This window comes from Callorhinchus milii, unplaced genomic scaffold, assembly GCF_018977255.1.
Source record: "Callorhinchus milii isolate IMCB2004 unplaced genomic scaffold, IMCB_Cmil_1.0 Scaffold5, whole genome shotgun sequence".
NCBI lineage: Eukaryota > Metazoa > Chordata > Chondrichthyes > Chimaeriformes > Callorhinchidae > Callorhinchus > Callorhinchus milii.
This window is the reverse complement of record NW_024704746.1, coordinates 46,540,249-46,563,654: the sequence shown is the minus strand read 5'-3', so window position 1 is coordinate 46,563,654 and position 23,406 is coordinate 46,540,249. Positions and strand designations below refer to the sequence as shown.

Below are 23,406 nucleotides of genomic sequence, written 5' to 3'. Positions count from 1 at the left end.
TGAATTTAAATAGATGGAGTTTTGTATTTCACTGCAGCTGCCTTTCTGCTAATAAGGAGCATAATTATGGCTGTTCACTTTTTTAGAGAGTTTTTGGAGGAAGTAGATGGAGGAATGTGGAGACTGAATATTTGCACATAAGCGAAGTGATGCACTTCTCACCTCACTGCTCAAAGTTCTCCTTTTTTTAAAATTCAAACAATGGGCCTCTTGCGTTGTGATTCATCATAGAACCCTCACCTCCACATGATGGTTACCTGTGTTAGTTTGCAGAAGCCCTTTGGTAGCGATCTCCTGGGCTACTGAAACAATCACTGTCGGTCAATCCTGGTGGAAAGTGCATCTGTGAATGGACAATGGATAAGGACTGTGACGATGGTCGAGGCTTAACTGTGAAACACCCTAACGGTTGGATGCAGAATCTACAGACACTCACTGTCCAGGCCCAAGTAAAAAGAATGAGTGATGTCCCATACCTCAGCATAGTCAGGGGAGGAAGGAGGAAGAAAGGGGTGAAGGGGAAAGAGACAGCAATAAGACATTTTGTCACAATAACTGCACCAATAGAAACTTACAGCAATGATGCGAGATGTGCACAAGTTCAACTGCTCTTACATCACACCACTGAGCTGCTGGTCTCAACTCTGACACGATGGTTAAACAAAGATTAAACCCTTCCTTGTGGTGCTCCCATGAGATTCCTCCGGTTACAGAGGTATTATTCTGCTCTCTTCCGTCCTCCGGGGCTCATTTGAATGAATAGCTTGTCGAATTCAAGTGAGATATTTTGGCATGATAAACCATTCAGACTTGAACCCAACTGCAAAATGTGCAGAAAGGAGATTGGATGGTGGAAAGGGTTTTTAAACTGTCGAGTCAACTCTCACACTTCGGTTTAAATCTCAAACACCAGCCAGAATCGTCTCCTCTCTGGATGTAAGCTCCATAGTGAAGCCTCCCCCTTTTCAGAGAATTAGCAATATGAATGTGAATTCTGGGACATTGGAAATGTCACACTGATGGAGGAGGGGCAGTCCTGTGTGCTTGGGGCTGATGGACAATGTTGGGGTGCGTGAGAGGTATAGAGCTTAGCAGAGGCGATTCTACTTTGATCTCAGTTTTGCCTGAGGAGGGCTCACTCTATTGTATAAACCTAGCAGCATAACAGCTCCTTTTCTGCTCTTTAACTCTAACCAAACAGATCCTGTCTTTGAACCCTCTAGCACATTATCCCATTCCGGGGCTGTAACTGTGTCTTTGATCAATATTGCCTCCCCCCTCCTTTTTCCCTTCCCTATCCTTCCTGAATACATTGTAGTCAGGAATGTTAAAACTCCCATTCCTGTTCTCGTTTGAGCCAGGTATGCTTTATTGCCACTATACCATAATCCCATGTGGCAACTTATGCCTGCCATTCACCAACCTTATTTGGTACACTTCGTGCATTTATGCACATGCTCCAAAACCACTTTAGTCTGTTTTGCATTTCTCCCCCATCTGATCCCTCCTCTTTCTGGATTCCAATGCTGCTCGTCTCTCCTAGTCCACCTTGTTTCTCCTCTCGGATGCTACATCCTGGTTCCCCTCCCCCTGCCAAATTAAGTTTAAACGCTCACCCACAGAACAGGACGTTGGTATCAGCCCTGTTCAGGTGCAACCCGTCCATCTTTTACAGGTGCTTCCTTCGTCCTCTCCTTTTCAACACCTACATGCTCCCTGGCATCATGCAAGACTCACATCTGCTACATTTTACTGAGCCCCGTGCAGTTATTTGCCCTCCGGTGCCCTGGGTTTGTTTTAGACTGCACTCTCCCCCGAGGTCATCACCCTCACCGGTATTCAGCACAGACAACTGAAGTGAGGCTGCAGCTGTCCTGCCATACTCACAGAAGTTGAAGTGCCCGTTCTTTAATAATTGTTTATTTTAGAACCCTTATTTATTTACCTATTTTTATTGATTAGCACCTCGTTCCCCCTCTGCACTGAATTCCCATTCTCACCCAATTCCTTTACTAAATATTTCAGTTCCCACCTCACTCCGTTTACAGCTCACCCTGTCGTACCCTCTGCCGAGTTTTGAAAACTGGCACACGGAAGTGATGTGACACAGAGGATTTGTTGAATAGTTTAAATATTTTTAGGTCAGCTGGGCATCAGTTATATGCAGAAACTCATCACCACCCTTAAGAGTATCCAAACCCGAGAGTTCCACAGATGCACGCCACCGAATGAGGTGCGTTAATTTTTCCCAGAGAGAAAATCAAGGTAAAAATCCTTCCAGAACCTAATTCCAGGAAGTGTTTGGTACAGGTTGGTAAGAGCCGAGGTTTAAGAGGCCCCAGAGGGTGCTTTTGGGTACTTCTGGAGTTGAACCAACAAACTCCATTGCTTGCCATTGCAAGCACTATCTATCAAGTTTCCTGCTGATGGCCCAAAAGATAGCTCCTGTTAACCCTGCAAGCCAAAGCCTTAAGTGGGAAGAATTCCTGACCTTGTGTCAATGGGCTAGGTTAGCTGGTCTGCCATGAGCAATATCCTGAAGTACTGCAGATACGTCCGGCTCAGAAACTGGACTACCAGCCATCCACAGTAGTTTGACTCGATTTCAACATTCTGTTGCCAAGCACTTCACATTGGAGCAAGCTCAGGCACAAGCATTCTCGCTTACCTCCCCTTTAGGAGGGATGGTTGCTTTCACATCTTTCAAATGAACAAGTCTTCCCTCCCCCTCCCAACTGTTAGTTTGGTAAGTAATTGGCAGAATATGTTCAGTCATGTGAAAGACTGGCAGAACAGACTTCCAGCACTCAGGTGTTTGGGTTCTTCGCATTTGGTAAAATACCAGAGTTCCATCAGCAAGTCAGTGGTCACCACCAAAATTAAATCGACTTATTAACAACAGAAATTAAGGTTTTCCAGTTGGGTAGACATTTGAGCACAAAAAACAGACAGGTCTGTAACCAGATTTTGATCATTTTTATTTGAATGATTTCAGTTAATAATCTACAAAGAAAGTAACAAATTTCAGCGCAAAGCGCAATCTTACATGAAGCTCAACACCCTTATTTAGTGCAAACATACCATTCATGTTGCAAATGATCCCCACATTTCTTTACAGTGTATAATGTTAAATAATGAAAGATCTTCAAGACAGTCACTGAACTCCAGAGCAACAGAAAAGTCAGTCATCTCAAGATCGCAGTTTGTGGGGTGGGGGAAAAGGTATCAAAGAGTATTACACAAAATAATTTAACACCAGGTCAGTAGCATTCATAACATTTGTACATTTTGTTTTGTTTTCCACAGGAGGGAAATGGCAAAATGGATCCAGCTTTTTGCACGTTATTAATGAGCTAGAAAAGAGGGGGGAGGGAGGTGGGGGGGGGGCAGGAGAGAAGATAACTGTGCTGCATCCAAGTTTGAAATAATCAAGACCAGCTGCTTTTTGTCTTCGATCCTTCAACGACATTGAATGGTGTCAATTCGTAACTACAGAGCAGCACAACCAGAGCATACCAACTGCATAAACAAAATATGCATCCCAATGCACAAGAGTAGCATACGTATACTGAAACTCAGTAACTGTCGGCCTGTATATGAACAGGAACCAAAAACAAACGATAAGTGAACTAACAGCATATCTCCAACAGGCGTCCCAGCACAAATTATTGCATATCAATTCTGCATCCATCTCCATTGCAGGGCTTTGGGGGGGTGGGTAATTGGAAGGAGGGTGGGATGGAAAACTAAATGCAGATAAATATCAGTTAAGCATTTTCATGGGTTTTCTCTCGAGCCCCATGCAAACAGCATTAAGTTCACAGAACACCTGGGATATTTCAAGGGCAGGTAACCCAACTTAAATCTAATGAAATTTACTAATCTAATGCAAAAATGCAATGTTTTTGCGTGGACTTTTCACAGCTTATTGCAGTCTAAGTAGTAATACTGATTGCAGTACTTGCTTTTTTTCTTCCTCTTCTTTTTCCTTTTATTTTAAAGAAAGGAATCCACAACAGAACAAGTGTCACAAAGCACAGGGCGGGAGAGATACCGTGAAAGCAGCTGCTACAAAAAAAGGGTCCCGTACCAGTTCAAATCGCATTAAAAGGGAAGCAAAAACAGAAAGAAAAATAAAAGGTTCATCATTATCATGCCTATCTGCTAAAACAAAATAAAACCCCCAGCAGGTCACACAGAAAACACCATTACACTTTCAACCAAATTACACAATAATGCTTTCTTAAAACAAAGCCTTGTGAAAGACAGAAGCCTGTTCTTCATAATGGCCAGTTTTACACATATGACATTCTCTTTCAAATGCATGCTTTGCCAACCTTTAGGGCATTTTAACAAGAACAAACTTGCAAATGTTCATCGATTTCTGTAACTTCAACTTTTAAACATCCCAGCTCCATTCAAAATTGTTTAAGGCTCACATTTCAGAAACGGTCTGTATTAAATGCTATATAGAAATTCTTTCATTGTGTGAATTCTTGCAAGAAATCACAGTAGAACTAAACCGTTCACCTACAACGAAAATTCTTATCTTCTGAATGGCACAACCTTCGTAATCTTTTATTTTAAAAAGAACTAAATAAAATAAAGTGCTGACCTACATTTTTCAATAACTGTATGCAGGCTTTTAACAGTTCTTTTTTTCGGTTAGAGAACTTAAATCTCTTTTTCATGTAATCTCTACTCCAAATGTTTCCAGTCACACTTGTCCATTTGTTCGCTGTCTCTACATCAGTGAAAACTGCTATAAAAATGTTCCCACACCGGATTTTTCATAAGTTAATCTTTTGCAAACGCCAGATTAAACAAAAAATAAACTCACGTGGCTTGGGTGGAATCATTAACCATAAAGAAGAGGAGGGAAGGGAAGGGGAAGGAGAGACAGAATCTCAGGTTAGGGTAGTTAAAAGAAACAATCACTAATATCTGAATCAACTTTCCCTTTCAGTCAGTGAAAAAAATATACCCAGAAAGATTGGAGAGTAATGTAAGAAATGGAAGAAACTTATGTTACAAATCACTGAGGTCTTAAATTATAACTTTTATTTAAATTTAAGTATTTGCGCTAATATTGTCACTAATGGACAAAAATTATTGATCAATTTAATAGTTGGATCGTTTGGATCAATATAATAGTTTCTTTCTATTGAAAAAAACAGGAGTTTCTGAAAGATCTTTCAGGGAACGATTGTAAAATAACTGTGAAAATAAAACTAGCAACTGTTTTTCACATTTCTCAAGTATTCAGGTTGAAAACATTTTCCTCTGCCGGCTTGTAAGACTTCTGATAGCCTCATTGAACAAAACATCCAACGACCAGACAAAATGTTTATTAGTATAAATAATGACATTTCAGAATAAGGTCACTGCAGAAACTATAGTAAATTGGAATTAAGAATCACAACCAGAATTATTCATGGTAGACACACCGCCACTGATTTTTGACAAAGAAACTCAAAAGAGTTCTTGGGGAAAGGTGAAACTTATTTCAGTCTCACTTATTTGTACTACAAACAACGTTTTATGGGCATAAACAGTTTGGGACCTGATGACTGTACACCACTGTCAATGCCTTTGTGGAAGCAACAGCATTTGCTGCAACCTCTCACAATCCTGCCCCTGAATCTGGATCTGCACAACAAAACTCCAATCATTCCTAATTTGGTCATAAGCAACTCCATCTTTTAGAAATTAAAAGACTGCCACTTGGGAGGCAGTGAAAGACAAAGATTGGGGCAGATTTACAGACTGGTGTATGTATTTCAGTCACTGGTAACAACAAAAGCTCTGTTGTAGGTACGTACGAGTGAGCCACTCTACCACAACTCCACCTTCACCTGCTCTCTTCCTCTCTCCTCTGCTGGGGACACTAAGTGCTTTCCTGCAGACAAGTCAGAAGCACAATACAAGGCACTATGAATCCAGCAAGCATACTGGGAAAACAGGTCTTCAAGTACATTTATACAATTTTACATTCACATTTATTTACCTAATACAATGAAGTAACAAATGAAGTTAAAGTGTCTCTGATAAGTATGGATTATAGCTAGCTTTAGTTTTTTTGTCTTTTTAAATTTTAAACCCTCTAAATCCACTTTTAACTACTGTTGTCCAACAACATTTATATATCACAGTGTTTCAACATCAAAAACTGATGGTTAAATACATGTCCGCACGGAACGCTGTTTGAAATAGAACTAGTAAAATAGCTCTCAAATGATGCTGTGAATATAAAAGCAGTGTCAGCCACTTGTATGCTTTAAAGCTCTATGACCTATCCCCAACAACATCAGTAGAGGCCTTTTAACCTTGAATTCCATGCAGTCCATTGATCACGCTAGTCCAAAACTGGAGCTGTGTATCTACGTTGTCCTAAGATTGGATCCAGAGGGGTTGCTGACAGATTTCTGCAAAGTGCCCAAAGGAAAGCTCTGTAGTGAAGTGGCTCCAACTGCCGGAAACTGACCGAGGCCTGGTGAAGGTTGAATAATGCCTGGTTGCTGCTGGGGTGGTGCTCCAGTCCACTGGGCACTGTAAGGTCCTCCAGGATAACCATACGGGTGGCAGATGGGAGTCTTGCCATAAGGTCCCAAAGAACTGACTGAGGCAGCCGAAATGGAAGGACCTCCCACAGAGTTAGTCATGGAGACACAGAGATGCCCTGGTGCTGAATACTTCCTTGGCATTGTCTGTGAAATGTATCAACATAGTTTTAATTGGGTAGCAATTTTCATATTTGAATTACTACAAACATTCAATAATCAGTACACTCAATTCTCCACATTAAGATGAGTTGTGTCTCCATTTTTCCTACCTCAGTCACGAAGGAGTCAGTTAATGGTTAATGTCCCTATCACATGATTGGAGAATTCTCCTTAACCCTCCACCCCATTTATTCAAGCAAAATGCATCTCCTCCATGAAGCATCACTAATGGCCCTTCTAAAATGGAAGTTTATAAGTGAAATTGGTAATTTGAGTATCACACAGACAAAAGTATAAACCCATACGGAAGCCAGATTAGTATAACAGGGAAGGCAATATAGTCAAGTTGAGTAATTTCTTCACAGATGTCAATGCCACAATGACCAGATAGATCATTGAAGCACATTCTGATATTCTAAGCTGCTGAACTCAAGCAATTGAGTAAAGGTCAGATCAAGGCCCTTTGATCTGCAGTTAAGTGCTTGAAAACCTGTGAGCTGTGCAACTGCTGCCCCACTTACTTCAGAGTAATGCTGGCCTTGCGGACCTTGCTGCTTTGGGCCACGTTTGTTCTGTGAGAGGTTTATAGCATCGCGAGCCCAGTTGTCCACCAACTGGTGCAAGTCATCGGTAAAGGTTCCTTTCTTACTTGTTGTTATGGCTGCCTGTTGCTGAGGTGCCTGTCCTCCAACACCACTTACTGCATTTGTGCTGGTTGTTCCTGGAAAAATCAGAAGCACTTGAGTACCATTTACACATTGAGCAACATATAGTTAGTTCTCAATAGAATCAAAGCATGTTTTTGGTCATATCTGAATAACATATGAGGAAAGCATTGCTGTTTGTTACAAGACTTCTGCTTGATGCAGCATAAATGCTTGTAACTAAAATTTATTGGATCTAAGAGTAAAGAAATTCTTGCTTATTAGCTCATTAGTCCTGGTCCGCTGAAATTAATTATAAACCAAAACAGCTGCCCAGGAACCAAGCTTCAACATCTCAAAAGTTGCTTCACCAAAAAGTTTAGAAATACTTGCAGCCCCCAAAAGAAGAACACTCTAGGATGTGCCAAACCGAGTCCTTCATAAATGTAAGCCCGAAATACCTTTACCACATGCACTCTCAATAACATGCTTTTCCAAGAGATGGTTACAAGAAAGGATATACTGCATATTAAAAAATAATAATTTTAGAACTCCAGAGAATTATTGCATTTAGCAGCAAAGGTGCCATTCACAAAACAGAAATCTTTTTCTGCTCAATTCGCACTCCTCTACAAAGACAACTAGCTGCATTTGTTCCATGCATTAAATCTATGCAAAAGACAAAACGTTTATACATCAAGTGTGCTAAGATTGATAGTTTTTAAAGCTCTTAGTGCATGCAAAAACAAGCCATTATTACACCTGATTTTAGCATCGATGTATTGAATAAATACCCATAATAATAAAAAATTTAGAGCATTGCCAGAACAATTTTGTCCTTTCACAATTTTTTTGATGTATCTATGCACTAAATTTTTATGATGTGGGATTCTTAGCCTGACAAATATATGAACTCAACATTTTTGGTTTTCCAGTTTAGTATCTGAAATGCAGTGTTATATTTTACTGTCTACATAATTAAACTGAGTTAAGGAACAGCTGGCTGCTATTACATTGAGATTCACCAAAGATAAAATTAATGTTTACCAAATGCCTGTGGTTCTCAGAAACTTAACTGTTCAGACCAGAGGTGGACTGAAAGTAATACACACTTTTCTGAATAAGGATTTGGACTGATTTGATTCTCGCAATACCAGAGGAGAGAACCTCCAAAATATTAACTGAAGGATTGGAATCTTATAATGGACAAGATTTGCCAGATTTTTAAAAAATGTTTACTCAATCCATAACTGTCTGTGTGCAATTGGCTGCCTCATTGTGCTCACACAAAGCTAATTTTGCTAGCTAATTGCTACCAAACCCCATTAAGCCCAAAGAGGGTCAGCAATACTGCCTCTTGACAGTGAAACTGCTCTAGGACAAAGTCCATTTGCAGCAAAGGTGGAAAACCAAAAATGTGATTAAAAACCGTGTTTCCTGCACAATGAAAATGCATGTCATGGCGAGCAGATTTCTCTCCTTTCCCCTACAGCTGTCAGTTGTCAATCAATGAAAAAACTTAGTGAAATCTCATGACAAATCAAATTTAAGTTTTATCTCCAGTTCCTTTTTATTTTAAAATACCGATTTTCTGTTCAGATTCACTAATCTTTTACTTAAAATGTTTACTTCTAATTCTTTGTACTGTGAGGTAACACAAGCCTTGTGAGCAGGTCAGAATGCAAAGTTACTAACATGATTTCAGACGGTACTATGTTTGGAAGAAAGCAGCAGTTTTTGAAAGAATTTAACTCTTTCCTTCCCTCTTCCCAGCCAAACACCAATTTCCCACTTCCAGAAGTGTAAAAGTGCAAAGCATTGGATGCTAAAGTCAGGTGCCAGGAGTCTGTGACAGGAAGTACCATGGCATGTTACACGAGCAGAATGTTAAAGAAGGATAATTACTACACAGTTGGTTGCAGGGGCAGACTTTTTTCACCATCTTCCCTAAAGAATAAAGAGTGTTTGAAGAGAAACACAGAAAGACAGCACATTAATATCAATTGACAGTAGTGAGTGACCTTGTACAGGATTGTGCTGCAATAAAACCAGACAGAAAGAACCTACTGTAGCATGGTGTTAGGATAGCACACATAAAGTGGCAACTCTGCTTCACAGTCACAGACTGCTATTTGTAACATTTAAATATCCTTTGTTTTCTCTGAAGCTGTTTGAAATGAGATTTGGTAATTCTAAGTCCATCTGATTTGAAATTAAAAAGGTTGAATTTGGGCAGAATATGAGAATTTTAATTTATCTTTTCTTGAATGAAAAAAAATCCTTGACTTAAATTTCTTTTTATGAGAGTTTCCAGGATTATTCTTTGTGAGCAAAACTGCAGCGCCACCAGGTGTGGTGAAAAGGAATTGTTTTCATCTTTCCACATTTGTTTCAGGAGGGTTACAGACCAGAAAAGCAACTACACCTTAAGTCAATTTTATACAACAGCATTTTTTTAAATTTATGGAAACTTCAATTCAGGTTTTAACACAAGATGAAGATGTACTGAGTTGAAGGTCAGTACAGCATTCCATGTGTTATCCCATTCCTCATTTCTGCTGACAAAGCACACCAAATTTGAACAATTTAGAAAAGTTAAGATGTCCCCATCTGCGTGTGCTATGTATATTCCGGTTAGAGATTAGTGACATGAATGTTAAACATTTTGCCATGTAATCTTTAACTGTACACAGCATACCAATTGTATTTATACTTCCAGTTATATAAGGTGACCAAAATGTCATGAATAACTACCCTATTATCTAAAAAATATCATTATTTCTTTAAGACTCATTAGACATTGTAATAGTATCACAACTTTTTGTCACCCGGTATTTCAATTTCAGTTTAAAACTAGCCCTGCCAAACCTATTTATTCCTTAGTCTTAATTCTCCAATACCCAGCAGCACATGCAATCAAAACAAGATCTCCAGTTATGGTGAGGGCAGGGAAATATTTGAATATTAATATTTATTTTGCGCACAGCTGTTTGTGTAATATTGCCACTCTCCAACCCCCAGCAAAATCCTGGAAATCTTTACACAGACATCTCCTAAAATTGATTTATTGTATTAAAGAATGTTGCAACTATTCACCAGCTTATTTATCAAAAGGGAGAAGGAGGTAAATGGGTGTTTAAGCCACAGAAATGTTGCATTTTTGAACTGGATAAAAGTACAAAAGTTATTCCATGTCCGCTTGGCTCTTCTCACAAACTAGATTGCTTTAATTTTCACAAAAAAGTAGCTGCAAAAGGAAGTTTATTCTACACACGATGAACTCTTGAACCCATAAGGAGAGCACCACCACAGCAGAGGGGAGAAATGCAGTTGTCTTTAGACAACCTGAGCGTTACGTTAGAGGAGCTCTGGAGAGGCAACCGAGACATGTACATCCAGAGTAACAACTGACAAGTGGGACTGGCAATTGGGCTAATCAGGCAATCTCTTAACAGTTTCAGTTGTTGAGTAAGTTTGAGATGCCAATTTTAAATAAAAAATTATTTCTAACCTGATATTGCTTGTTTTAGAAAATAGCAATCTCACCTCAATGGCAATACTTTAACAACAATGTTTTTGAAGTGAAAGAAACAAACATAATTCTTTGTACAATTAAAACTTTCATGAGCTGCAATGTGTGATGAAAAATCTGTGTGATATCTACAACAATTAAGGATTACACTGGAAATGTTATTTTAAAATGAACAGCCCAAAAGTAACCATAATGCAAGATGCATTTTATAAATATGGTTTGTTATAAAGGTAGACTTGGATTGTCATGAAAAATTTATAGACATAAAGAGGTAAATATCAAGTGAATAAAAATAAAGTTCAACTCCAAGGTCATCTTCTTTAAGCTTCATATAACAGAACAGTTTATAATATAAACTTACTTACATAGAGTAGCTAGACAGTGGAAAAGTCAGAAACTGAGACTGAGATATACAAGAAAGCTGTAATCAAACAACTTCTAAGGAGGGAGCCATGCTGCTGCTTTTGTGAAATAGTAATAGTGACATGCACAAGAATTTGCAGAGATAAAGTCCACTGGACCTGCATCCATACCAGCCTGTGAGCTTTGATGTGTTTTGGCAAATCACAACTGGCACATTCCACCACAAACCAAGTCAAGCAGTAAAGTTAGTTCTCAAAAGAATAGAAGACCCTCTGAACTACAATATCTTAGGAATTTTAACAAATGTGTCCCACAATATAATTTCAGCAGTACCAAGCATCATCTTAAAATAATTTTCACGATCCCGACAATCATTTTTAAAAATTGGGTATTTATTCAATGATTTTACTGTTTTCATTAACTTTTTTTTAAAAATAATGGGATTCTGGCTTGCCAAACAAATATTGATTGTACTATTTTTCCATTCTTCCTGAACACCAAACCAGCCTCCATTGATACCCTGGTGCGACACTGTACACATTCCACCACCAATTCACAGGTTATAACATCTGTGCTTAAGGTGCAACTTGTGCACTGCATTTTTACTGGGCTCGGCAGCAAAAGCAAGCAAATGAAATTGCACAACCGTAACTCCAAAGTGCACAACAAAGGAAGGATCGTGCAGTCCCATATCGCACCCCCCACCCCCCGGCCCCCCCACCCCTCAAACACAAGCAGTTATAAGATTAGGTATAAGAAAAAGAAAAAGCAAGCTGCATGGTATATTACATAAGCTATCTTCATTACTTTCTCTACATTTTTATAATCCATCATTTAAGATTTCATTGGGTTGAAAGAGGTGATCTGAAAATAACTGTATCTGCTGTAAAAAAAATAATATTCCTCTGTGAAAGGGATTTGTTCAACAAACAAGTGTTCTGCTCAGGGTGAAATCCCTGGAAACAATGTTAACTGTGCTCTGGATACTTGTCCCTTTCACCTCAGTAAAAAAATGCTGAATAATTAGCATACCTGAAGAAACTGGACTTGAAATAGCCTGGGACCATAAAGATGTTGGCTTTGCGAGGCACCAGAAAGGCTAAATCTTCTTGAGTGCACACAAGTGGAAAGAATAGCAACAGTGCACCAGGCACTTACTACATGGAGGGAATCTGGGCATCGTTTGTATCATTTGTCGATTGCAGACCAATAAGTAAGATCAGCACTGTTAAGCCTGAAAGCAATTCTGACCTTCAGCCAGAAATTAAGACTGAAAAATTATCATGCAGGAAAACAATGTGAAGTGAAACAGGACGACAAATGATTTATCAAAATAGTTGGCCTTTAAGAAGGGTTTCACACTTGCTATGAAACAGTTGCAGTCCATTAGAGGGGAGAACATTTGTTTCCTGCTTCTGAAGAACTGCTAACATTTTCTCTCTGGAGAAATTTAGAGCTGTGATTAGCTTTCCCTGCCTCTCCCCTTTGCTCATTTTATGCAGCAGGACCAAACTTCTCTTGCTTTGGGTTAAGGATATTGTAGCAGTATGCATTGTGGAGTGTTAACAGAGGCTGAGGGAAGGGAAACAACAGAGTGGATAGAGAAAAAAAGCTTTGGACACTTACAGCAATTCACTGACTACATAACGACTGATAAAGTAATTCAGCAAAGTTGAAAAGAAACCATATGCAAGCTCTACTCTGGTAAATATTTGGTGTATGTGTTAGGTGTGTAATGGAGGATCTCAGGTAGTTTTAATATAACCTGCTACATCCGGAGTAAAAACGCTACTGTGGAAGGAGGGAACGCAAGAAAAAATACTTTATATTATACCAAGGCTCCAGAGACCTGAACTATTATACAGAAACTTAGTTCGTTCTTAAGACTGTGTTATTTTTCACTTCATCAGGTTGACTGCTGGTAGATGGAATGCCCAAACACGGATGTATTCTAATTGTAAAATATTCAAAGCAATTGACATTAATTCCCAGATTTTAGAACTGGAGCAAAAAATTAAAACACCGTAATTTGGAAAAGATCAGATTCTATTTACAGTAAAAATAGAAAATCTGGCATGAATAAAGGACAAGGGGGCTTTTTCTGCACTGATGCATCCATACTTCAAACTTATGAGAGCAACAAAGAAAAAAGATGGTCAGAAAATTATTGGAATATAATAAATTCCATGCAATGCACAAAATAAACGTGGCTTAACTTCCTATTAAAAGTTTCAGGACAGGATTGGAGAAAGTGACCTAACTAATACAAAGATTACCAATTACCATGAAACCATATTCAGGATGGGACAAAGTATTTGGGGAATAAAATAACCTGTGAATGTTGGAATTTTTGAAGAGAATATGTAACACATTGCTCCAGATGTTTTTGTTCTTTAAGTTCTGGACTTCATACCAAAGGTCCACCCCTTATGACGGGTACACTTTGCAGCCATATAAATGTGTTTTTAATGATTTCAGTAGTACAACTGGGAAATGATTTTTTTCCAAGGGCCACAACATTGGCCATATAGATCACCCCAGAAGAATTGAAACAATGATCCAGAATAATCATACTGAAACAAATTAAAATCCATTATGACAGTCTTTACCATTGCGTGCATGTAATACTACACCACTGGTCTAATTGAAGTAGTTTAACCTGCAGCCCAGTTCAATATATTATTCACAACTCAGGAGAAAAATTGCACAACAAGCCCTCAACAAAACCAGCCACAGAATGTAATTTAACGTCCATCTGCTTGTGTTCAGGTAACAGACTGCTAAAGAGTTATTAATGTGCTGCCATCTACACAGATACAAATTTACAAGTGCAGCAAATACAGAAAGAAGTGAAAACCTTCTTCCTTTTTGGTAGGTTTCCTCTGTCCCATTTACACAACAATTGATCAGTAGATCCTTTGTACAGTTCTGAATTTTCTGTGACGAAGTATTGATTTTAAGGGAAATACAACAGCATTTACACAACTACACTACACATATATAACAATATTTATAAAAAAGGCAAAAGTGCTCTATTTTCTGGGAAAGCAAAAGAGGAAAAACAAATGTCTAAAATATGCTCATTCTTCAAGTAAAAAAAATTGGTACTTCATTTCACAAATATCATACAAATGGATAAAAGAAAGCAACACCTGAGCCAAACAATTGCTTGAAGAAGCCTAAATATATGTTCACAATTTACTTATTTTTTCCTTGGTCTATAAACGTTGGTCTGTTGTCTGCACTCCTGTGTTAAGATAATACCCCATCTCTCTTTGTGGGCCACATTCGAAATTAAATCAAATCACAGTGTAGATTTTTGAATTTGTTATTTTGAATTTGTCACACTGCCCTTCATCAAACTTTGAATAGGTGACAGAAATTCCAGTAACTTAGTGAAAAGATTATGGACAGAAAGCAGCAAAGCTGTATGCAGGGGGAAAGAGGAAAACATGAGAAAAGAATAAAAGTGTTACACACAAAGAGCCAGACAGGGCGTACTCAGAAACCTTGTCCTTCTGCCGCCAAGTTTAAAAGTCACTTGCTCTGATGCACAGTGAAACGCTGCCGAGCCTGTGACAGAGTAACAGAAGAGGAGGAAAACAGACACATCTAGAGTCAAAATGTTAGTTTGTATAGACCTGAGCAATGAAGAACTTCACACCAACTACAAACGCCTTGTCTTGTAACAGTTTAATGAGACAGTATCCATTTTTATGGGAATACCAAGACTTCAGCGGAATTCTTCCCATCTTGCTTAAAAAGTTAGTAGTCATCGTAAAGCACATTTTGGAACTGTAGAAAATGGGTGTAATATACCCATTGATCCCAACAATAAGCATCATGCAGGTTTCTCTGATCAAAACGTTTTAAAGATCAGTCTGATTGTTAAAATTCTTCTTCTCCACTAACTCCTAGATAACTTAGTGTTAAAACTGTTTTGCAAGCTTTGAAATTAAATATCTGTGTTTGCTTGAATTGAAGGCAAAAAGTTCCACTGTAACCATCAATTTTGTTTCTCTTCCTTTGAATCTCCAATTGTCATACCAAATATGTCAAATACAAGTTGACTCACTTTCCTTTCTCCATAGATGCTGCCTGACCTGCTGAGTGTTCCCGGCGACTTCTGTTTTTGGTGTCAAATACAAGGATTATTATTATTTTTTCCCCAATCAGGTATGAAAGCAGATTATCTGCTCCAAGGATTTTGCCAATGTGGCCCTTAACTAAATTTGAGGAGGTGTGTGTAGACCAGCCATCTGACAAAGACTCCCTGCGCGGAAATCCCCATGGCTTCGGCCTCCATACAGATCTGAATTTACTGCTGGCAGATGTTTTGGAATATTGTGGTCTCTACTGCGAGAAAATGCTGCAATGGGCAATGATATATGTTGAAATAATTGGTCCATATACAAACAGGTTTTAAAAAATACCAGCAACTCTGTGCATCACTGCAGTTCCCAGCTTTAAGGCAGTAGCCAAGCAGAGTTTCACTTATTTTGATTATTGCCTTGACCAGCAGAATGTTTGTTGCAGTTTGTGATATTGATTTTGAGAAAAAAAACACGCCATACAGAATTTAACGAGGAGAAACCGTCAAGCAACTCCCAAAAGCAAACTTTCATTATTCCAGAGAGGGACATGGGTACCATACTTTTTAGGGTACCAAAAGTATACAAAATAACACACATTTGTGTGTATAGGAAAATACACACAAACATGAGAACACATGTACAGATCTATACAAAATAGTACTGGCTAAGACTTTTAATCACACTATCGTTCACTAAAGAACACAACAGATAAGCACAACTTAAAGAAACACTCTTAATAGTCTGAACTTGAACCCAAAACAATCCACAGAAAAATTAAAAATAACTCAATAATGAAAGTTTTCCAACAAAAGAAGACCTCCAGTACCTTTTCTCTCAAGGTACACAACCTATAGTGTACTATGCCCTCAAATAAGGGCATAACACTACATACAGGGGAACCCCGCTGACACGATTGTTGGTATCCACGAAATTCCAACCTGCATTATAATCGAGAGCACTAAACAACCGCTGCTGGTCAGCACATCTGCGTTTGCGACGTTACAAGGGTGCTCTGCGCACGTGTACAGAAGGTCACCCAGTAGCTCTCGTGCCATCTCCTGGACTGCTCTCACGATTCTCACATTGCACAACCTAATCTACTTTTGCAAGGCGAGGTTGTTCTGCATGGCAAGCTATGTGATTTTAACTGATTAGACTCCAACAGAACCAAACAGATACTCTGGGTCCCCCAAACCATACTCTGGGTCCCCCAAACCTTACCTTACCAAGCCTTGGCTCTTGCCAACCTGCGCCTAATACTTTCCGGAATTAGATAAGCAGGATGTGTCCCTCCAGGGATAGAGTGCGCATTCCATTCCAACAATCTATCTCTGGGGTTTCCACGTGTAAGGTGGGATGCATGGAATTCTCACCTTGGTTTGAATACTCTGAAGCATGGTGATGGGTTTCCGCATGTATCAAGACACCCAGATAATCAAAAAGCAACGCAGAACCGAATCTACCAGCACGAGTCAGTGAGGTTGCACATTGTTGCAATGAGTAACCAATTTAACTAGCATGAGTAAGTTAGATTGTGAATTGCCTCAATACGCACAAAATAACCTTAGTATAGCTTATCAGTGCTTTATCGAGATACAGACTTTTCAAGCTTTGGCGTCATATAATGCCGGGGATCCACCACCTGCCCACCTTATAAGCAAAGCAGTTCTATTCTTAAGGGTATTATTCTGCAGTTCCCCTGTCCCAACACNAAAAATATTCAACAGCACAAAGTTCAAAATTTAATGCACTACTTACGGTGCAAGATTTCCACAACTTACAAGTCAGGGCAGAGACAGGCAACCCCCATTAATGTCTGTTGCTTTTAAAATTCACTAGTGCATTGGCATCAAGAGAAACCAGCTTCTCAATATCATGCATGGTCATTCTTCCTCGGTGTTTCATGTTAAGTACAGTAAGAGTGGGTCAACAGAAATGTATTTGAAAGGCTTTTTACAAATAAAGGCAAATGTATTAACTTATTGCACCCAACCCTCTTCTCCCTCTAGATTAAGCATGGAAAAACTTACAGGTGTAAAGCTCCCATTGATTGACAATTCCAAAGCCACCAAATGCCTCCCTACATCTTTGTAATGTAGTCATTCATGTAGGCATCTATATAGTGAAATGTGTCAGGTTGCACAACATCACAGGAACATCACAACCAAGTCCAATCGTGCTCTCGCTCATCCCCATGCAGATACATTCCAGCAACCATGACTGGATATTGGTTAGTGGGACTCCTGGCTGACTTTACTTGGCCCTAATAAAGGAAGACAGGCCACTTTAGTGCCCCACTGCTACTCTAGTTGAGATCAGCTAATTAAAGAGAGTGAACCTCGGAATTTGCTTGCCTTACAGCTCAGTTTCATTTCAGACAGTGCCTTTGATAATTGAACCATTGTGGCGCCTTAAAAGTGATATGAATTTACAGTAAAGCAATTAAATCAATAATACTAACTACTATTCCACGTGATACAAGAGAACAGTGGTCTCATGGTTGCTGAGTGAGAATACGCATTGCTGTTCAACACATATTGAACCACAGCCGCGGTGGATTAAGCAATGCTTTCCTGCCCACAATTTGTTTTCATCCAAAACAATTTTCAAATTATAAATTTCAGAAAAGGTTGGTGAAAGTGGAATTAGAGCTGCATAAATTCTACAATTTAATTTAAGGTCCCTTTAAATGTGTGTTTCAATGTTAGTACCCTATGTGTAAGTGTGCATAAAATAACGCATATTTTAAAAAGCACAGCAATATTTTCTATTTTCATAATGCTCAGCAAAGAAGTGAACAATAAGAATAAGTATAAAAGGGCATTGTTCATCACAAAGTTTACTGAATAGCATGTGGCTCATTAGAAATTAAATTTAGTCTGAAATGCAAAGTAAATTCCAGCTAAATTATTTTTGGCATGTAGGAAGGTTAATATTTCTGATCTCAATGCAAACACGTGAGATGCACTACAAGCACTTATAGCTTCATACTGCAATAAATTCCACAGCTGGGTAACCTAATGGGACAACAAAGGGTGATCTGATGCACTATATCTATCAGTCTGGCTAGGAGGAAGCTTCACAACCGCAACTCCATACAAACTTCTTTACTCGACTATTAGACAGAGCTGTGAGCAAAAGCCAGGCACAAGTCTCCCCACCGCGTCCCAAGAAAAGGGCAAAGAGGGAAAAGGGTCAGTAGTAGTGACACAGACTGGAAAGTAGGTTGGCCATTCTCTCTATCTCTTATCGAGAGAATGGTACACAGCTGTTCGGGGGGAGAAATAAAAGGAAAGAGGAAAAAAGTAAATAAATGTGGGAGTGGATTTTTTTTTCTTTTAAAAAAACGCCAATTATCTGTTTCATTCACATAAGTAAACTAGACTGATGTTTGATCAAAGTTATTCAACTTCAGCCACTGGATTCTCTTCTGCAGAAGAGTCGCTGGTTTATGTAAAGGAAAGTTCTCCCCTTGTTGAATCTGCAGTACTGATGCATTATCATGCCACAGCAGAAGCTGATGTGCAGGTCCCAAAGATGCTTGGTGCATATCAGCGGCACAAAAAGGCATAGTGAATCCAGCAGTATCGCCTCTTATCGGCCCGTAACAGAGGGTGGATGTTCAAAACGTCCTTCTACTGCATGTGGACCTGTATTGAAGCCTGGGGTCGTCTGCTGGTACCCAGTGCTTGCATTAAATTTATGAAGGACCTCTGGGAAATAAAGGAAATCAAAGACAACACAGCTTTATTGAGTTGTGTAAGTTAACCAGCTTAATGTTCATTTCTAAAGGTATGTACATCACACCCATTCCATTTTTATCAAATCATAATCAAAAACTAAGTATTTCGTACAGCAGAGTCATCGATATCTATACCATTGCTTTTTACACATCAAGATTTTCTGAGTTTTCTGCATTTTTTCCTTATCAATTTAAAAATTCCACAAAACCCTCCCTCCACCTTCCTTGTGTTGAGGGCAAACCATAACTTTGGTCCATGCCTTTCTATATCCAGCTGCAAGGAACTCAAAAGCAACAAAGAGAGACTCTCCAGCCAAGCCACAGAATTCTCACAAACTTCTATGTCCTTGCAACTCCACGGTCAAGTCATAGCTGTGGATTCATGATCCATCTTTCCCCACCTCACAACCTGAGAACTTAAAACATTTTAACCCCAGTTGTAGGGATTTTTCTTTGTCCTCCTGTCCACTCCAAATCCAACAATTAAAAATGGTTATATATGTATTTGGATATTGATAACATGTAGTTGACATAATTACTCAGCATTACAGACAGAGGTCTGCAATGCCGCCCTACGTTTTATCTGTCCACAAACCTCAGGGTGAGATGCACAGAAGGATTGGTATCATATTCACCGGCTTACAAAAGCAGTATTTCCACATCCTACAAGGACACAATGTCACCCATATGTGTGGAGGAGGCCCAAAGAGATTGTCTCTATTGAACAGAAATCTTCTTCACATACGTCTCCAATATAATCTCTTACAATCAGGTTTTAAATATGGAATTCAGTACAACTGTGTTGATCAAACCTGAATAGACAGAGGACATTTACTTCTCGTATAACGAGTGAAAAAAATTGTAACCAGCAATTAGTGTGCATAGCACAGGGATGTAAATTTACATCTTTACAGACCAGGTTTTCACTTCACTGCATTGCAATATTAAAGATCCACAGAAGTCACCAAAACATCAAAGAAATTTGACATTGTTTTTATGGCACCTCTTAACCTACCTGGGCAATCTTAAGACTACCTATGTATGTTAACCATTTCATCTGCCAGCATATCAGTCTGAATGCAATTCTCAGTGAATCCACAAATTAGGGATTTAGGCATTTACTTTATAGCAAACAGAAACTGCAGCTCATAGAAGTTACATTTGTTTGGAAGATTCTTACCCTGTCCAGTAGCAGTAACACTTTGGGCAGAAATCACCCCTTCACTGGTGTAGGCAGAGTACAAATTTTCACTGGATGGCGAGGGTTTCAACAACTGACCTTGTTCTGAAAATGCCATCTCATGAGTATTTGGAGGAAGCAACAGAGTCTGCTGTGGTGTTAACATTGACGCAGTACTCTGAGCAGCAAAGGAGCCTACAAAGAAAGTTATGCAAGATCAATGATGAACAGAATCACAAAACCAATTCGCTTGTAGCTGCAAGCCCACCTCTGTACTCATCGAATAATGAAAAGTGGCCAAATTTACTTGTGCCATATTATCGCAGACCCTTTATGACACTGGATATGCTGCTTTGTTTGTAGGAAGCTGCCTGTGTGTCTAAATGAAAAAAAGGTTGGCACTGCACCAATGATGAAGGGCTGTTCTGGGACTGCAGAAACCACAGAAGTCGTCTTGTGCATTACAAATGAGTTATCTTAGCAGGTGAATGTTGGATATTTTACCAAAATAATGGTTATGGAAATGGGGTAAAATATCAAGAACAGAGTTTTCTAAAATTCAGTAAACTCAAATTAAAGGCAACGTTCTCAAATGTGGAAAGGGAAGTGCAGGTAAAGTGGCCTTGGACTTTGAGTGCCTTGAGTTTAGGGTTGCAGTCTGTATTGCAATATAAAATTGGTATGAGAAAAAACACAATAGAATACTAATTTACACCTACCTGGAAGTAGGGGGCTCTTTGGACCCTGGGAACTGCTCCGACTCGATTTGCTGCCTTTTCCTTTGGTGGGTCGTCTGCGACGTCCAGAAAGGGGAGCTGCAGGTGGAATAATCACTGCTGGGGGTACCTTGCCCAATTTTATGTAGAGATCCTCAATCTCCTGTTTCTGACGTGATTGTAACGCCTGAATTTCCTTTAAATGTCTGAAATAAGTTACAATAAGAACACTTCAAAGTCTAGAAAATTCGAGAATACTAAACAAAGCACTGAAGCCAACATTCTGAATTAACTTATAGCAATTTGTTCGAACATCACCTCTTCTTTAAGCCATTCATCTGGTTCTTGACCAAGTTTGCTTTCCATCTGTGCTCACCCACCACTGTCACTATATCCCCAACACACCGAAATTCATACCCATGCCGTCATCACCTCCAGGCCAGACTTCTCCAATGCCCTACTCATCAGCTCCTAAACTCCAGATCATCTCCAATCCCGACCCTACCTATGCCATTTCCTGTGATCCAATTCCTTCAACCACTCCTTCCACTCTGCCAACTCTGGCCTGCTGTATGTCCACCGCCCAAATATCGGCCAGTGATCAAGCTTTCAGCCACTTAGCCCCAATTCTGTGTAACACTCTTCAGACATCTCTCCATCTCATTTCCTCCCTCTCCACTTTCAATACTAGTCTAAAAAGCCCTCCCTTTGATGACGCCAACCAGAATCTCTGGCTCCCACTGCATCTCTGTAAAAAACGCTTTGACACTTTCTCCTAGGTGAAAGCACTATATAAGTGAAAACAGTTGTTCAAATTATGTATGACAAGTGCCAATAGAAAAGTATGGAAATATTTGCCAAAAATTGAGGGCGTTTGCCCGAATTGTGGGGAAAAATTTAGTGTACTTTGCAGAAAATTGCAGAGGGTTGAATGGTGCTATTGAGAGACGTATTTTGTGAAACAACATGGATTAAAACTATAGGAATATATTTTCTGAACATCTCTCCATCTCATTTCCTCCCTCTCCACTTTCAAAATACTAAAAATGTTGATTTGAATATAATACAAAATTACATTTGTGTAGTGCATCTCATGTCAGGAGGACATCCCAAAGCTCTGGAGAGTGAGGGATTTGTACTGAGCTGGGGCGGGGGGGGGGGGGGGGGAAATCAGGGAGGGTGAAGGGCAGGAGGGTGGCCGAAGGCACAATCAAAGAGGAGGGTCTTGAGACATGTCTTAAAGGTGGCAGGGAAGGGAGCGAGGCAAAGAGGAAGTGGGATGGAGTTCCAAAGGATAGGGGTAGAGAGGCTGAAGGCCCAATCTCCGATGGTGGGAAGCGCTGGGCATGGGATGTGGAGCAGGCCACAGCCTGCTGAGCAGAGGGAACGGGCAGTTTGAACAGTACAACATTTACCAAGAATTGGTCGCAGGAGCTCAGTTTACAGCGAGTCCCGCCGATTTCCCGCTCGCGCCGCTTCTGTAATCCCAATACTCCCCGCGCCACACGTTTGTGAACGGAGCTGCTCCGCTCACAGTAGAGCATTGAGAAAACAGTGTGCAGACGCCTGGGGCCTAGCACACTGCGTGTACAGGTTTGTAGCAGAGAGCGTTTGTAGCGGATTCCAGGGGGAAAGCTGTTGGCCCAGCTGATGACCATTTCCAGCTAACATGCATGACACTCTACAAATCTCTGAGCCTGACAAACTGTGGGAAGTCAGATCTGTATTGTTATTTGACAGGTGAAATTTTAATTCAATGTGCGTCAAGCAATCTGTAATAACAAATGACTTGAAGTGCGTGGATCTCAACAATTGGAGTGAACTAATCCATCACATGGGTCCCCCTCCCAATGATTCAGTGCCTTGGGATGTCCTCCCAACATGAAATGCACTATACAAAGGTAATTTTGTATTGTGTTCTGGTCTATTACCATAATTAATTCTACCTTCAGAGAGCTTCATAATCCTGACTAATTCTAAAAATTCCCTTGCTGTTGGGCCTCAATGCTTAGTTTCCATTCAACATTCTCACTTTTCCCTCACCTTCAGAAACACAGAAAATCCAGCTCAGAAAATGTTAATAGGTAATGTTAAAAGAACTGTTTGTACCACAGTGAAACTCAGTTATCAGATCAAGATCACAAGAGGTTCAGATGAAGACCCTTCAGATCATTTGATCTCATCCTTGCAGGATATCTACCCCTTCCTCCCTCCTATTGTACCATGAAGCTGTTTTTTTAAATGAGACTTGCCTCAACTATCCTTCCCCGTAATCTGTCCCAAATATCAATCATTCTGTGGGTAAAAAAAATATTTCTCAGTGACTGCACTGAAATCGCCCTTTGCAATTCAATACCTGTCTTGTTCTGCTGCCTTGGCATAACTGAAATTATTGTTCTGGATTTTCTTTCTC

The 23,406-nt window shown here is 39.6% G+C and overlaps 1 protein-coding gene across 2 annotated transcripts in view; it reads right to left on the bottom strand.

The window, feature by feature from the left end:
- Positions 1–2,961: 2,961 nt before the first annotated feature.
- Positions 2,962–23,406, bottom strand: part of wnk1b (WNK lysine deficient protein kinase 1b) — a 102,878-nt gene continuing 82,433 nt past the window's right edge. Inside the window, exons 25-30 of one of the 2 annotated variants that reach the window (XM_042335025.1) lie at positions 20,997–21,199; positions 20,278–20,472; positions 14,763–14,834; positions 9,272–9,313; positions 7,244–7,443; positions 2,962–6,707 (exon numbers count right to left, since the gene is read on the bottom strand). In XM_042335025.1, the coding sequence (XP_042190959.1) occupies positions 6,381–6,707; positions 7,244–7,443; positions 9,272–9,313; positions 14,763–14,834; positions 20,278–20,472; positions 20,997–21,199 (1,039 nt within the window). In that variant the 3' untranslated portion in view covers positions 2,962–6,380. The remainder of the gene's footprint in view (positions 6,708–7,243; positions 7,444–9,271; positions 9,314–14,762; positions 14,835–20,277; positions 20,473–20,996; positions 21,200–23,406) is intronic. The other variant, XM_007894706.2, reaches the window with a different exon arrangement.